Genomic DNA, 15,686 nt, shown 5'->3' with positions numbered 1-15,686 from the left:
GCACCGCAGGCCAGCCCTGTGACCTTCGCGACTCAGCCTCTCTAACCAGCACGGATTAGATGAGATGATAGATCTCAAGTATTTGTAAAGGATGTGGCACAAAGAGAGTACTGTATGAAAGTCAGTTATTATCCATTGCTTATGAATTGGCCCAATAGGAAGGAATAAAACAGTCTTTACGTGATGTTCTTACACACACACACACACCATGTATCGGCAAATAGCATAAAGTGGAAGTGACAATCTGTGACTTCAGAGACCAAGTCACAAAAGGTGTTGTGGCTCCCTGCTTGCTCTCTGTTGGGGCACTGGCTCTAGGGGAAGCCCGGCTGTCGGTGGCCTGAGGGAGAGACCCGTGGGGGCCCCTGCCTTCAGCCATAGGCGTCAGTGGCCATCCTGGACGTCGTAGCCCCGGCTGACAGCTTCCCCGGCACCTTGACTCAGACCCCGAGCTGACTCCACAGCTAAACCACTCCCAGGCTGACTTGATACTCCAGGCCTAGGTGAAAGAATAAATGTCCATGGCTTGAATCCCCGAAGTTTGGGAGAAATTTGTTATTCGGCAACTGATACAACTAATGTACCATGCTTAACCTAAGTATAGAGATTCTTCTCACTGCAGAAATTCTAGAAAGCACTCCTTTTTTAAAAAAATAGCCACTTCTTTCGAATAATTTCTCGCCTCAAAGTCAGTGCCTACAAGGCGTGCCAGGAGGGTGAGCACCAGGAGCCCGGCCACAGTGAGGTACCTTGATGTTGTTGAGGTTGACTTCTTGTAGGCTGGGCTCGTTGGCTTTCAGCTGCTGCAGACTCACTTCCACGTTGGTGGGGTTGGGCGGCTCCTCGAACACGGGCTTCACCTTCTCACCTTTGACCACATCTAAAACCCAAGTTTTCATGTTAACAGGAGCACGCAAGGACTCTCCTATCAAAATCAGAGATGGCGGGGTCAGCACTGTGGCATAGTGGGTAAAGCCGCTGCCTGTAGTGCCGGCATCCCATATGGGTGCCAGTTCGAGACCCGGTTGCTCCTTTTCCGATCCAGCTCTCTGCTATGGCCTGAGAAAGCAGTAGAAGATGGCCCAAGTCCTTGGGCCCCACATGGGAGACCCAGGAGAAGTTCCTGGCTACTGATCGGTGCAGCTCCAGCTGTTGCAGCCAACTTGGGAGAGAACCAGCAGATGGAAGACCTCTCTCTCTGTAACTCTGACTTTCAAGTAAATAAATAAATCTTAAAAAAAAAAAAATCAAATCAGAGATGGCATCCCCCCGGTCACTGATGATGGTAAGCTTATTCTCAATGGGCAAGCATGGGAGCAACGGCTCAGCCACAGTGTGGAAGACTGACATTCCCCAACCGCAGGGAGTAGTCTCAGAAGCTGATGCTGCACGGAGCCAAAATCGAGAGGCCCCGACAGCCCCTGACGCGGCATGGGCGATCCTGATGCTCCACGGAGTCCTTTCCCAGACCTGAATTCCCTGCCCAAGGTCAGGCATGCCAGGAAGACACCATGCTGGGTCTCTTCATCTCCCAAACCTTAATATCCCTCAGATTTAGTCTGTAGGAAGGTATGAGGAAGGGGGGAGGGGAATGGAAGAAATCTCAGAGGAAATTAAAATGCTGGGAATATATATAAAGAGCTAACATGCCGGCTGGCGCCGTGGCTTAACAGGCTAATCCTCCGCCTAGCGGCGCCGGCACACCGGGTTCTAGTCCCGGCTGGGGCGCCGGATTCTATCCCGGTTGCCCCTCTTCCAGGCAAGCTCTCTGCTATGGCCCGGGAAGGCAGTGGAGGATGGCCCAAGTGCTTGGGCCCTGTACCCGCATGGGAGACCAGGAGAAGCACCTGGCTCCTGGCTTTGGATCAGCGAGATGCGCCAGCCGCAGCGGCCATTGGAGGGTGAACTAACGGCAAAAATGAAGACCTTTCTCTCTGTCCCTCTCTCTCACTATCCACTCTGCCTGTCAAAAAATAAATAAAAATTAAAAAAAAAAAAAAAGAGCTAACATGCCAATATACACAGAGCTGCTACAGATCAGTAAGACAAACCAATTAAAATGAGCAAATAAGATGCTCAGGAGAATCTGTTGCTCAACCAGAAATATATAAAAGTAATTAAATTCCAAAATGGAAAAGTGAGATATCACTCGGTTGCAAAAAAAAACAAAACAAAAAAAACAGTAAAAAGAGATATTCAGAATTGACAACAATGTGGAAGAAAAAGCATTCTCACATATTATTGGTGAGAATGTAAACAGATACAAAAGTATTTTGAGACAGGAATTTAGTGTTATCTGCCAAAACAATGTTTTATTTGAAAGACAGAGAGAGAAAGAGTGTTCTCATTTGCTGCCTCACCATCTCAAATGCCTGCAACAGCCAGGACCGGGCTTGGCTGAATCTGGGAGCTGGGAACTCAGACTGGGTCTCCCAAGCGGATGGCAGGGAACCAAGCACTTGAGCCACCACTTCCGGCCTTGCCAGGGATTGCATCAGCAGGAAGCTGGGTATCAAACCCAGCGACTCTGATGGCGACATGGGCATCTCGACTGACATTTAACCACTGGGCTAACTGCCTCCCCTTAGCTATGAAAAGCTAAAGTGTGCATCCCCTATGACCCAGCAAGTCTACATCTGAAGTCTAACCTACAGAAAAACAGCATAAAAACAGAAAGCCAGGTATTCAGGGATGTCTCTTGATATATTATGTATATCCTGATATATTATGAAACATAACAGTAAAACAAAATCTACCAACGTGAAAATCATTAAATGAATTATAGCATCATTACCTAACAGAAGCATTTATTCATTTATTTATTTAAAGAATGAAGTAGACCTATAGGTACTGATAGCAAACCACAATCAGAAGAAAAGGGAACAACACTTGTGTGTATTCAGAAATGAATGCAGCAGACAGCTAACAGGGAACATGTTGTCAGAATGTTGGCCCTTTGACACTCAAGCGAAAAAGTGAGTTTTCATCTGCATGCAGAAGAAAACAGAAAAAAACAAAAGGAATATTGCTCAGCAACTGACTGAATGACCTTCTTTCAGAGTTCACGAATACACAACTGAGCTTAGAAAGCATCTTCCATCTCTGTCAAACAGAACAAAATATCATTAATGAAAGAGAAACAGTGCATTTCTGTGGCTTCTCCCAGCACCTGGATCACACTGTGCCCAAATTACCTGACCACTGGTCCATCCCTATCCTGGACAGATAAGTTCCTTTGGGCAATGGCCATCCTTAACCTTAGTAACTAAGCCTAGAATGTTCCAGACTCATAGGCAGATGACTGGCAATGGACTGCATGAGTCCAGTTAATGTGCACTTCTCCAGAAAATGTTGATGGAAGATAGTTGTCTGGAACTCTGTGCCATACATTCATGCCAGTGTCTTTCACATTCTCTAAGGAAGCTGCCATTCAAATTCTGATGACAAGTTCCACCATAGAGGCAAAAAGACACTCTTGAGAAGGGAAGTTATTCAAGCTACTGCAGTTAACCAACACATCCTAGGAACATGAACTCTGTTTGTACTCAGTGTTGACTACACAACCTTTTAATCATCAATTTTATCTTCTGGCCAAATGGACTCGTTAAGACAGTATGTCCTGGGCACAACACACTGGCTGGTACTCGTTACACCGGCAGACAGCACTCCCATGACCAGCTGGCTACTCTATCCCAGTTGATCACACAGAGCTCCATGATCCTTGGTGACTGAGCGGGCAAAGCCTGCAAGAATCAGCAGGCCTCTCTCCCTCCAGCAACCCCTGGAGGCTCCAAAGCATCACAACACCAGACTCCACATCAACTTACTTCTCACAGGTCCTTTGCCACCTTTACTGTTGGCTGTTTCTTCATCAAACTTTGGATTGTTGAGCAAATTGTGTACTCCAAGGACAGCTAAAAAAAAAAAAGACAATCAATGAGCATTAGGTTTAGGGAACATATTAGGATGTCCATGTTGTTAACTGCTCTTTGAAGAACATTTTTTTTGTATCTTAAAGATGCGTCTCCAAGCTCCCCTTTCTTGCTGTGTATGGAACATGGTTAGTGTTAAATAAACTTAGGAAAAACTCCCCATCCAGGACTAGCAGCAATCTTCACATATCTTTCTGCATCTGAACACGTGGAATCACTCAGGATCTGAGTCACAATGGTCTAGTTAGATCCTCATGTTACTGCAAAGCTGCTTAGACCTCCTAGATAACTAGGCTCAACACTTTATTCTTCACATCCATAAAATGAGATGGTATGACCAAGTCAAAGCATTTTTAACATTTAACATTTTATATATATATATATATATATGCTATTATGTATATTTTTTCTAGAGACAAAAACAAAGAACGTGAGCCCCCTTCAAAATCCTCACTATCATTCCCACCTCTCAGTACCAAAAGTTGCTGCCTTTTCCCAGTCTAGAGCACCCCAGGCGGAAAATAAAGAGACATCAGCAATAGCAGGTCTGCTAAGCACACAGCTTTTCAGTAGCCAGTGTTACCCGGAACTTGCACCAGGAGGCAGCACCGCTGCAAGAATCAACCCTGGTGGCGCACGACGAAGCGGGGCAGGCCGAAGACTTCCCCGTGCTGGGAAATTTTGTGAACCTGGTTACTGGGGAAGGATCCCAGGAGAGCTACTCTGTCAGCAGGTGGCAAAGGGACACTCCTGGGATCCTCATCTGCTCCCTTATAAGCTACATAAGAGGAGGGAGGAGCCAGTACAGCATGAGGAAGGGTTAGGAGGGCGACCCTGGAGCACCCAGAGCTGCAATCCTAAGCACATGACTTGGCAAGTTCCAGACAACTCCGGGTCTCAGTTTCCTCACAAGTAAAACAGGAGTACAGGGAGATGCCCCATTTGGTACCCACAGGCCACTGGGACCACACCACAAACCTATTGTCTTGCTCTGGCCTTACACTCACCAACAACTTTGCCAAGTTTTAATTTGTGTTTGAGCTGCTTCCCTATGGCTGTGGGTCCATCCTTGCCACCTTGCTCCAATCCAGCTGCTTCTGCTACTGATAAGATCCGGTCCGCAGATGGGCAGGGCTGAGAAGCTGACTCCAATGGTGACTACCAGAGATCCAGCCAATCTTGGAGGTGCTATCTTGGATCAACTGCCATTGCTCATGGGCTACTCTCAATCTTCTAGAAAGATGATGTCACCCACATCTCTCTGCTTTAAGGAGCACGTGGTGATGGAGGGAGGCTGAGTAAGGGGGAGCAAACACAGCTTTCTTCCTGGTCTCATTGTATGATTTCAGAACCTAGCATCTTCTAAATGACAGGTGTTTTCCTCTTTCTCCTTTCTCAGGCATGTCCTGGGAATTCAGTCTCCCTTTGGGCAGTTCCAGTGGAGACGAGGAGGCAACCGTGGGAGCAGCAGTAACCACGACTCACAGGCTCACAGGGCTAAGACAACCAGGCGCTGCAGAGCACTCTCCTCCCAGGTGACGCAGCTCCTGCACTGACCTCTGGGGAGCTTCCGACACTGACACTGACATCATCGAGCAGGAATGAGAACTAGGGAGATGGCCGGCTTGCTTTAGAATAAGGCAAAGCTGCTTCTGCTGAAGGACAGCACACAGGAAACACCACCCGGGGCAGTACTGTGTGTGCATGTGTGTGTGTCTGTGTGCGCGTGTGTATACACATACACATACATGTATACATACCCATCTTCCAATGGAATCAAAGTAAGAGCTCTTGCTACAGCTGTGGAGTGGCTTTTAAAGCATCTCTCTCCTGTGGTGCCCCAGTAATCTATGTGTGTAGGGAGATGGCATACATGTCATGTACAAATACTCTGGTATATGCAGGCAATCTTCCTCACAGGCCACACAAGACATGGGAGAGGGCCTAGGTCATTAGGGTAACAGAGACTGACTTTTCAACACGTACAAGGGCATTTCAAATAGTGGAAGACGTACATCATGAAAACACTATGCATCAATTTCAAAACCTTTTTTGCACCAAAAAAATCAGCTTGTCTTTTAATTTCACATTCCATGAACTTTCATACGTACTCTCGTATTCTTTTGTACTGTTTGAGTTTTTTCCATCAGCATCCAAAAATCAATGAAAGTAATAATGATGATCATGATGACATGACTATCGGGAAAGCCAGAGGGCCAGGCAGACCTCTTACCATGAACCAAGGAGCCTGCGAGTGTGGGGAAGAAAGAGAACTTCCTGTGACCTCTGTGACGATGAAATGTGAGCAACTGCCATATGTGGACGCCCCTCAGCATGAGCTCTGTAACCCTGGCCACTTATTCTGTGCAGTATCAATGCTCGCTCCTATTTCTCCTCTTTGATTTCTCACCGAACTTCGAGTTTTGCAGCACAGGTAACGATATTGGGTACTTTACAGCTGAGATAGAGAAAAATGCCTACTTAACAGGTTAAGTCGCCCGCATTGAGTCCGATAGCTACAGAATGGTTCACGTCAACCTGGTATCACAGCGCTAATCAACAGCTGCAGAAAAGCTCAGAGGCTGCTGCTGTGGGCACCGGTGCAGGCCTGGAGGTCACAGAGCCAGACAGCAAAGTTCCCAGAGCTGAGGACTAACCTGCAAGATCATAGAGTTCAGTGTCGGAGGCGCTGGCCAAAGCTTCTTCCAGTTCCGGGTCAAGGGTCACCTTTTCTTCTTTCCGAGTTTCTATGGGCTTTTCTTTAGGGATGAAGACTCTCCCTTCAGAGCAGAAGAAAAACAAAGGACACTGTGTGTTACCCTCCGCCTTCTAGGTGCGGTAAATGCAGTTCCAGCAGTGCTGACCTAAATCATTCAGCCGTTTTGCATCCAGCTGGGAACCTGCCTTGCTGGGACGGTGCTGACACCAATCACCCATCAGAAGGGGGAAGGAACACCAGAGGACGGATCCTACGCTCCACTGCCCAGAGACCCGAGACCACAGAGCTTGGGGCGGGACGGAATCAGGGGCTTCTACATCGCTCCACTGGCGGCACTGGCAGACTCCGGCCTCCTCTGCCTGCACCCGAGCGACGTTCTCACCTGGAGCCTGCTCAGCCTGGACTTCACTGCCCCTTCCCGTGTGCATCACGCTGCTGGGAGGAGGGGGTGTGACCCCCAGCTAGGATGGGGTTGCCTGTGTGGGCTGGGGTGTCCAGCACACATGCTCGAGGCCCTGTTAGATGGGTCAGACTGCACGGAACACTTGGCAGCCTGAGGATACTGGCCTTTGGGCTATCTTTGTAGGAGCCTCTGACATCTTCTAATGGCTTATGAGCTTTAAAATATTTAGGGGGAAATGGCATGCAGCTTCTATTGGTGTTCTTGCCTTAGACCCTGCAATACTGGAGGCAGGTTCGTTCACACAGTACCAGGACTGCTGAAGGAGAAGCTGGGGATCCCTCAGAGTTTTTCCCATAAATTGGGATCATAGACACCAAGATTCAATATCGAGGGTCAGTCAGACAAGTGTGATGACCCAGGGACGTGGCCCCCTCTCCAGAGTGCACACACCTGACTTGGAGAAAAAACCAGAGAGGCTGTACCATTAGAGCTCAGAGGAATGTGTAAGCAGCAGGTGTTCTGAGCCTCCCCAGACACTCTTCCTGCTGCCATCTCCCACTCCGGCCTGTCAGTCAGACTCCCAATTATCCACGCCCCTCCCTTCTGAAAATGCTGGTATCTACGCCCTGCCTCCCCAGCCTAAACTTCTGGATGGCCGCGCCACACCGTGGGGATTCAGACACAGAACCTGCTGCTAACCTCTGGCCAGGCCAACACACCCACACCTCACATGGGCAACCTCTGACAAAGGTACAGGTAGGACCCTGCCGAGCTAGCATGGTAACACCCCAGCCCCACTCACAACCTTTTCCAGTTCTTCCTGGTTTTTCCAAAAAATTATTTTTACATGTTTGAAAGGCAGAGAGAGAGAGTGTGTGTCTAGATCCACTGGTTCACTCCCCAAATGCCAGTAACAGCCAGGGCTGAGCCACACTAAAACTGGAAGCCAGGAACTTGACCGGGGTCACCCAAGTGGGAGGCAGGGACCCAAACACCTGAGCCATCATCTGCTGTCACCCTGGGTCTGTGCTAGTTGGAAGCAGAACCTGAACTCAAACCCAGGCACCTGGACATATGAGAGGGCACAACAAGCAGTATCTTAAATGCTGTACCAAATACTTCCCTGCTTCTGCCCCTCAGGTTCCCTCTCTCTCTCTCTCTCTCTCTCTCTCTGGAGCTGCTCTCACTTCTTGGGCATCATCTTTGAAACTGGTCTCCTCCCTTTTCATCTCTGGAGTTCCCTAAAGGCTCACCCACTATTGTCTTCTCTTCTTTGCTACCCTGAGGAGAGAAATGGCTGGCGCCAGCCTCAGCCAGTGGAGGTCCACGCTCTTCCCAGGTCCCAGGGGCTAGCCTGGCCCAGCCTGCTCCTATGGGAAAGGCAAGGGGCCTAACCCAAAGTCAAAAACTCTCCCTCAACGAACCTCTCCCAGAGACCACCCTCACTGCAGGGACTGTGACTTCTGATGGTTTACCAAATCGTCCAATGGCTGGCATAGTACACAGAGCCATAGCTAGGCACCCCAGAGAGAGGAGAGAGGGTCACTGCTTGTGGTCAGTCTGGGACATCCTGGCAATAAGGTCTTCACCCTGACATGCATCCTACTCCCCACCTTGGCATCACCTAAGAGGCCATGTTTCCAAGGAAACATACTGGGAAACAAAGTAGGAGGATGGATACAAGGCAGAAAGTGAAAAAATAAGATCAACAAATCAATAACCTCTCAGACCCTTAGATCTCTCACGGACTTCATTTTCACAGTAACTGCAGCCTGAAACGTGTTCTTTCTGGCTCAGAGGATCTTGGGTTTAGAGCTAAAAATAGGACTTCAAAATTCCTCCTTCCTGGACCTTTTTAGGATTACCCATAAATGTCAGGCATGCAGGTGGCCCTGGGCTCTCAGGACGCAGGGCAGCTGCTGATGCAGATCCATTTCCTGGGGGCCCAAGCAAACAATAAGACCCAAGCGAAGAAAGCTTGCAGGGAGGAGTTAAGCTGAGCCCAGCACCCAAGGTGCCAGGGCGCCCAACTCTGAGAACTGTGGCACTTGGAAGGAGACTCCCCATGCTCCTAATGGTCTTGTGGGTCCTTCTGGGACCCTGCTACATCTCACTCTGATGCCACTGCTCTGTCCGGAACACTTGCTCCCTGCTTCTTTTGTTCAACCGTGCCCCTTACTACCCTTCTTCAAGCTACACCGTGCAAGGGTACAGCCCTTTCGCATGCATGCACTACTCAGACAGCTCCTGCACCCCCGACTGCCTCAGCCTGGACTGAGAGCTGAGTTAGCACAGCCACGCCTCAGGCCCTACTCCAAGAACACAAGACAGACGCTCCCCTGGCCATGCTGCCACCACCCTCATGCTCAATGCTCGGCAGGATTTCCTAGATTTAACATTATAATTCGTTTCGCAATTAAACGAGTCCTGTCGCAACAAGCCTGCTGCCACAAAAACAGCTCCATACTTCCCTAGTCATTCTTCTATTTGCCCAACTCATCCTGATTCCACTTTGCTTTCTTAATGCCATTCTCAATGGTGCATGATCCACTGAGCGTGCATGACACAGAGGACAGCCAGGCTGCTGTGGGGGAGGAGGCAGCGAGCGCTCTGACTCCCCTGACCCAGGAGCTGCCCCCACTGCTGTGGGCCAGGGCCCTAGGCACGGCCTTCATGCACACCCATGCCTCCTCTGTGCCCGTTTCCGTGCCAGTGCACAGAAAGACTCAGTCCCACCGAGGCGACCCCAACCTGATACAGGAAACAACAAAAACCACGGAAATAACGATGACGGACACCGTCACAGGGCTGTGAAAGCAGTTGACAGGTGTCAGCTTAGAAACAAGGGCTATTTTACTACATTTTTAACAACCTTTTTTTTTTTTCTAAAAAAACTATGTATTTATTTTTGTTTTATTTAAAGGCAGAAAGAGAAAGAAAGATGTCTTATTCATAGTTCACTCCCCAAATGCCTACAAAGACCAGGGCTGGGTCAGGCCCAAGCCAGGAGCCTGGGCCTCAGTCCAAGTCGCTCAGGTGGGCCACAAGGAGCCACCCGCGGAGCTATCACCTGCTGTCTCCCACAGTGCCCACTGGCAGGAGGCTGGAATCAGAAGTAGGGCCGGGACTTGAACCCAGGCACTCCAATAAGGGCTGGGGGTGTCCAAATGGCACCTTACAGGGTCTCAACAGGGGGTCTATGGTAGATGGGCTTCACCTGGAGTTGCACATTCTGTGGGGCTGGGCAGCTGTGGAATGACATGTGGCTCTGAGTCCAGTTCCTGGGCTCCTTCTCCACTGCCAGGTCGGCTGCCTAGCTGACCCTGCAGGCCAGCACAGGGAGAGCAGCCCTGCCCCAGGAGGCGCTTCCTGCGCTCCTTACCTTTCTTCTCTCCTGTGAAGGGCACAAAGTCCTCTCTGTCCTTCTGCTGCAAGGCCTCCTTCTCCAGGTAGGTGAGCAGGTGCTCGCGGTCAAACGGGCCGGTGGCTGCCTTCTGCGTCTGGTCTTTCTGGCGCAATCCGGCCGGCAGCATGGCGCTCTAGGATGGGCGTGAGCAGGAAGGACGGTGTCGGCTGGTCCCACGCCCTGTCACCTCACACCCTCCCCATCCTACTTGCTGTGCAGGCGGGGGGAGCAGGGAGAAGGACACCTCTGCAGAGACGTACGAGTGAGCACAGGGCTGTGGCCTCACACATTTCGGAGGCCCCACCTCTTTTAACACCCCTGCTTGGAGGAATGGCCGGCACCCACCAGCTCAGGCAGGACCCGGACAGCTGCAGTAGCTCCTCAGTCCCCTGCACCTGCCTTCTAGAATGCTGCAGACAAAGGCCCCTTTCTTGGCAGATCGCACTTAGGGTTGGCTAGGTCTGTCCCAGGGGTTCTCCCACGAGGACTCATGGGGATTCCAACAAGGGGCCAATATGACCATACTCTCTTATTTCTTTTTCTCTTTCAAAAAGATGCATGCATGTATGTATGCATGCATGTATTTATTTATTCATGTGAAAGGCAGAGTGACAGAATGACATGGAGACAGTAGGAGAGGGGAAGAGAGGGAAAGAGAGAGAGTGTGTAGGAGATAGGGATGGGGAGAGTGTAGGAGGGGGGAGGAGGGGGAAGGGGACAGAAGGGAAGAGAGTAGAGAGGCAAAGGGAAAAGGAGAGGGAGCGAGAGGGAGAGAGAGGAAGAGAGTTACCTTCCATCTACTGGTTCATTCCTCAAATTGCTGCCAACAGCCAGTTCTGGGCCGGGCTGAAGCCAGGAGTCAGCGTCTCCATCCTGGTTTCTCACATGGGTGGAAGGGTCCAAGTACTTAGGTCATATTCCACTGTTTTCCCAGGTGCATTAGCAGGAAGCAGGATCAGAAGCAGAGCAACCTGCGTCTTAACTCACTATGTAAGGCCTGCCCCTTACACTCTCATTTCCAACATCTTTCCTACATATCCATCCAAGAAGATGTGACTATTACGGTGGATGTTGATACCTGCTTGACTAAACTTTGGTATTCCTTTCCTAAGTTAAAAGCAAAACCAAACCAGGGGGCCAACACTGTGGCATAGAAGGTTAGGCCTCTGTCTGCAGTGCTGGCATCCCATATGGGCACCTGCAAGTCCTGGCTGCTCCACTTTTGATCCAGTTCCCTGCTAATGCACCTGGGAAAGCAGTAGAAGATGGCCCATGTACTTGTGACTCTGAAACTATATGGGAGACCCGGAGGAGGCTCCTGGCTCCTGGCTTTGGTCTGACCCAGTCCTGGCTGTTGCATCCACTTGGGTGTGAACTAGTAGATAGGTGATCTCTATCTCTCCTTCTCTCTTTATTTCTTTCAAATAAATAAATCTTTAAAAAAATACCAAACTAGAACACTTCTCTTTCTTGAAGTGAATATAACATCCAAGTATTTAGCATATCAGAATACAATATAAAAATTTTATTTTAGTTATTTTATTTATAGTAAAATCACTATTTTGGATGCCTACAATTCCAAGTTTAAGATTAACATCATCAAGGTTGGCACTGTGGCATAGCGGGTAAAGCTGCCACATGCAACTCTGACATCCCATATTAGTGCTGGTTCATGTCTCAGCTGCTCCACTTTTGATGTAGCTCTCTGCTATTGGCCTGGGAAAGCTTAGCAAAAAAGGGCCAAGAGTTTGGGGAGACCCAGATGAAGCTCCTGGTTTCAGCTTGGCCCAGCACTAGCTGTTGCAGCCATTTGGGGAGTGAACCAGTGGACAGAAGATTTTTTCTCTCTCTCTCTCTGGAACTCTTTCAACTAAATGAATAAACAAAGCTTTTTTTTTTTTTTTTTTTTTAATCAATGTTGCTTTGGGCCCTTTTTAAGCCAATCTTTATTCCATCTATTAGGCATTTCTCTCTCTCTCTCTCTCTCTTTTTTTTTTTTTGACAGGCAGAGTTAGACAGTGAGAGAGAGGGAAAGAGTGAGAGAGAAAGGTCTTCCTTCCGTTGGCTCACCCCCCAAATGGCTGCCACGGCCGGCACGCTGCACCGATCCGAAGCCAGGAGCCAGGTGCTTCCTCCTGGTCACCCATGTGGGTGCAGGGTCCAAGGACTTGAGCCATCCCCCACTGCCTTCCCGGGCCACAGTAGAGAGCTGGACTGGAAGAGGAGAAACCAGGACAGAATCCAGCGCCCCAACCAGGACTAGAACCTGGGGTACCGGCGCCGCAGGCAGAAGATTAGCCAAGTGAGCCGCAGCGCTGGCCAACAAAGCTTTCTTTTAAAAAAAAGATTAATATTATAAGGGCTGAAGAAAGGGCATGCTCAACAAATCAGTGGTATAGCTTTTCAAAAACACATACAAATATTAGAAGCCCCACTTATATTCACTTGATGCTATGACTATGGTCATTCTACTCTATCCTTTATTGTAGGATAGGTTTCGAATTATGGTTGCATTTGGAAGTAAAGAGCTGGTTTAAACCTATCTCTGACGTCTGGCCTGGGGTCTTATGTGTACTACGGCTCCAGTCTCTCTCCTCATTTATAAGGAGGGGATGAGGGTGCTCACCTCAAGGGCGTCTGCACCCAGCACTCATGACTCACAGAAGGCACTCCGGTGCCTCCTCTTCCCTTCTCTTCCCCTGAGTTTGAAGTCCGACTAGTCCTTCCTCAGAAAATACTTTACCTGACTGAGGAGTACATTAACTGGTTTTTGAGAAAGACCCTTGCCGTATCACATCACAGTGGCTTTGTGGTTGCCTGCACATTTGGAAAAGTCAGTGACCCAGACCCAATTAGAAGGACACAGAATTTGCACTTGGAGCTAAAGGATTTCCACTGTTGCTGAAGGACCAGGGCCTGCCATTGATCCCACGCTCTCATTAACCGCTCTGCTCTGGTTCCGTGTCACTCACCTCGGGATCTAGGTCATCGAGAACATTTTCCAACTGTTTCAGCTCCTCCTCTGAGAGTTTGCCAAGCAGCTCATCTTCATCGATGTTCTTGTATTTCTCCAGCTCTTTCTGAAAGGGCAGGGCCATGGCTTCTGGACGCCCTTCTCATGGGCCGTGCACGTGTCAGCGGGCCAGCTCCCTGAGACCTCAGAACACTGCCAAGAAAAAAGAAACACTGGCATCTTCCTTCTGTGACCGGGACAGCATGCTGTCCGTGAAATCACTTAACCTCAAGGCAGGATTATCGCCGTTTTCACAGCAACGTGGCAGCCTACAACGTGCTTCCATCTGTGCACGCCACGTCACTCGTTGCGATCGCTACGACCACCCTGTGAGGAGGCCTGGGCAGGTGTTACCACTCCTGTGGGCAGATGCGATGCCGAGGGGAAGGTGGCTGAGCACCCTGCTGGCGGCCGCAGGGCTGGGAGGTGTATGCCTGGCCTTCCGGTCCCCAGCGGAGTGAGGGCTTTCCCATCACTTTACTCTGCCTCCCCCAGCTTTCTGTAGACAAACACTGGAGAACAAGGCACTCATTGAAAGTCAGTTGTAAGAAGCACGCTCGTGCCCTTTCAGGGAGAGAGTGATGTGAAGAATGCAAAATGGGATCCATTCAGGAGAGAGTGAGCTTGGAGTGTGTGAAAAAGCGTTGTCCAGTGCCTCCCCTGCCTTTAAACTAAGAAAGATGCTCAATCCTGGCCACGCCACCCCTCGTTCTACTTCTCTTTCCTTCATCTTCCGTTCTATCTTTATTTCTATCCAATTCTACATTTTAAATTATTGATTTATTTATTTGAGAGGCAGAGAGACAGGGAGAGAACTCCCATCTGCTAGTTCACTCCCCAAATAACCCTAACAGCTGGGGCTGGGCCAGGCTAGTCCAATCTGGGCCTCAGCCATCACCTGCTGCTTCCCAGGGTGCTATTCCGTGGAATGCTAGAATCCGGAGAGGAGCTGGGGCTTGAACCCAGGTACTCTGACACGTGATGTGAGTGTCCCAAGCAGCATCTTCACTCCTACACTGAATGTCTGCCCCCATTCCCTTGCTGTTTCATTTGCTATCCTCCCTACTTCTTTTCCCTTACCCCTTAGGTCATTTTCACTTCAACTCCCTTTTTTATACCACTTCACTCTTAAACTTTCACTCAAAGTGAAGTTTTTACTCAATCCCTTCCTCCCTGCAGAGGATTTTATAGATCGTCACTAGAAAGACAATATTGCATTCAGGAAAACAGTAATGTGCCTGAGTGACTGTTTCCTCTGAGGAAATATTAACATCGGTCAGATCTTTCACGGCAATCAATGTTTGCTCTATACCCACTTTCCAGTATAGTTCTAGAAAACAGGAACACAAGGATAAACAAGACATGGCCCCTTCTCCCAAGGAGACACAGTTAACTGTGACAGACACACAAACAGCAGGTAAGTGTTAGAGGTAAGTTACAAAGTTGGCTTAAAACACATGAGCGGGCCGGCATTTGGTGCAGCAGTCTTAAGATGCTGGAATCCTATGTCAAAGAGCCTGGCTCAGGTCCCAGCTACTCTGTTTCTGATCCAGCTTCCTGCTAATGTGCACCCTGGGAGAGTGCAGGTAATAGCCTAAGTACTTGGGTTCCTGCCACCCACATAGGAGTCCCAGGTTGAGTTCTGGGTTCCTGGCTTCAGCCTCGAATGCTGTAGGCATTTGGGGCACTGATCAGCAAATGGGAGATCCCAGCACCCCTAACTCCTCTACCATTCAAACAAAAATTTTTTTAAAGATTTTATTTAATTGAAAGAGTTACAAAGAGAGGTAGAAACAGAGAAAGGTCTTCCATCCACTGGTTCACTCCTCAGATGGCCGCAACGGCTGGAGTTGCACTGATCCGAAGCCAGGAGCCAGGAACTTCTTCCAGGTCTCCCACATGGGTGCAGGGGCCCAAGGACTTGGGCCATCTTCTACTGCTTCCCCAGTCCATAGCAGAGAGCTGGATTGGAAGAGGAGCAGCTGGGATGCTGGCATTGCAGGCCAGGGTGTTAATCATCTACGCCACAGTGCCGGCCCCATCAAATAAATTTTTGTTAATGGGAAATCAAACCACATGTGGGACTCATTACTAGATAAAGTTGGAGGGGGGGGTTGAAGGAAACTGTGAGAAAGAGGTTGTGTCTGAGCCTTGAAGGAAGCGGTCATGAGGTGGACATGAGTGTACAGGGGCCATTCTAGAAGAACAGCATA

The 15,686-nt window shown here is 49.3% G+C and overlaps 1 protein-coding gene across 3 annotated transcripts in view; it reads right to left on the bottom strand.

The window, feature by feature from the left end:
- Positions 1 to 15,686, bottom strand: part of TMOD2 (tropomodulin 2) — a 59,147-nt gene that overhangs the window by 29,072 nt on the left and 14,389 nt on the right. For all 3 annotated transcript variants that reach the window (XM_062205924.1, XM_062205922.1, XM_062205923.1), the window contains exons 2-6: positions 13,433 to 13,626; positions 10,437 to 10,593; positions 6,590 to 6,712; positions 3,828 to 3,914; positions 750 to 880 (exon numbers count right to left, since the gene is read on the bottom strand). In XM_062205924.1, coding sequence (XP_062061908.1) covers positions 750 to 880; positions 3,828 to 3,914; positions 6,590 to 6,712; positions 10,437 to 10,593; positions 13,433 to 13,558 — 624 coding nt within the window. In that variant the 5' untranslated portion in view covers positions 13,559 to 13,626. The remainder of the gene's footprint in view (positions 1 to 749; positions 881 to 3,827; positions 3,915 to 6,589; positions 6,713 to 10,436; positions 10,594 to 13,432; positions 13,627 to 15,686) is intronic.

Source organism: Lepus europaeus, chromosome 11 (genome assembly GCF_033115175.1).
Source record: "Lepus europaeus isolate LE1 chromosome 11, mLepTim1.pri, whole genome shotgun sequence".
Taxonomy (NCBI): Eukaryota; Metazoa; Chordata; class Mammalia; order Lagomorpha; family Leporidae; genus Lepus; species Lepus europaeus.
The sequence above is the reverse complement of the archived record's forward strand: the minus strand, read 5'-3'. Positions and strand labels throughout refer to the sequence as shown.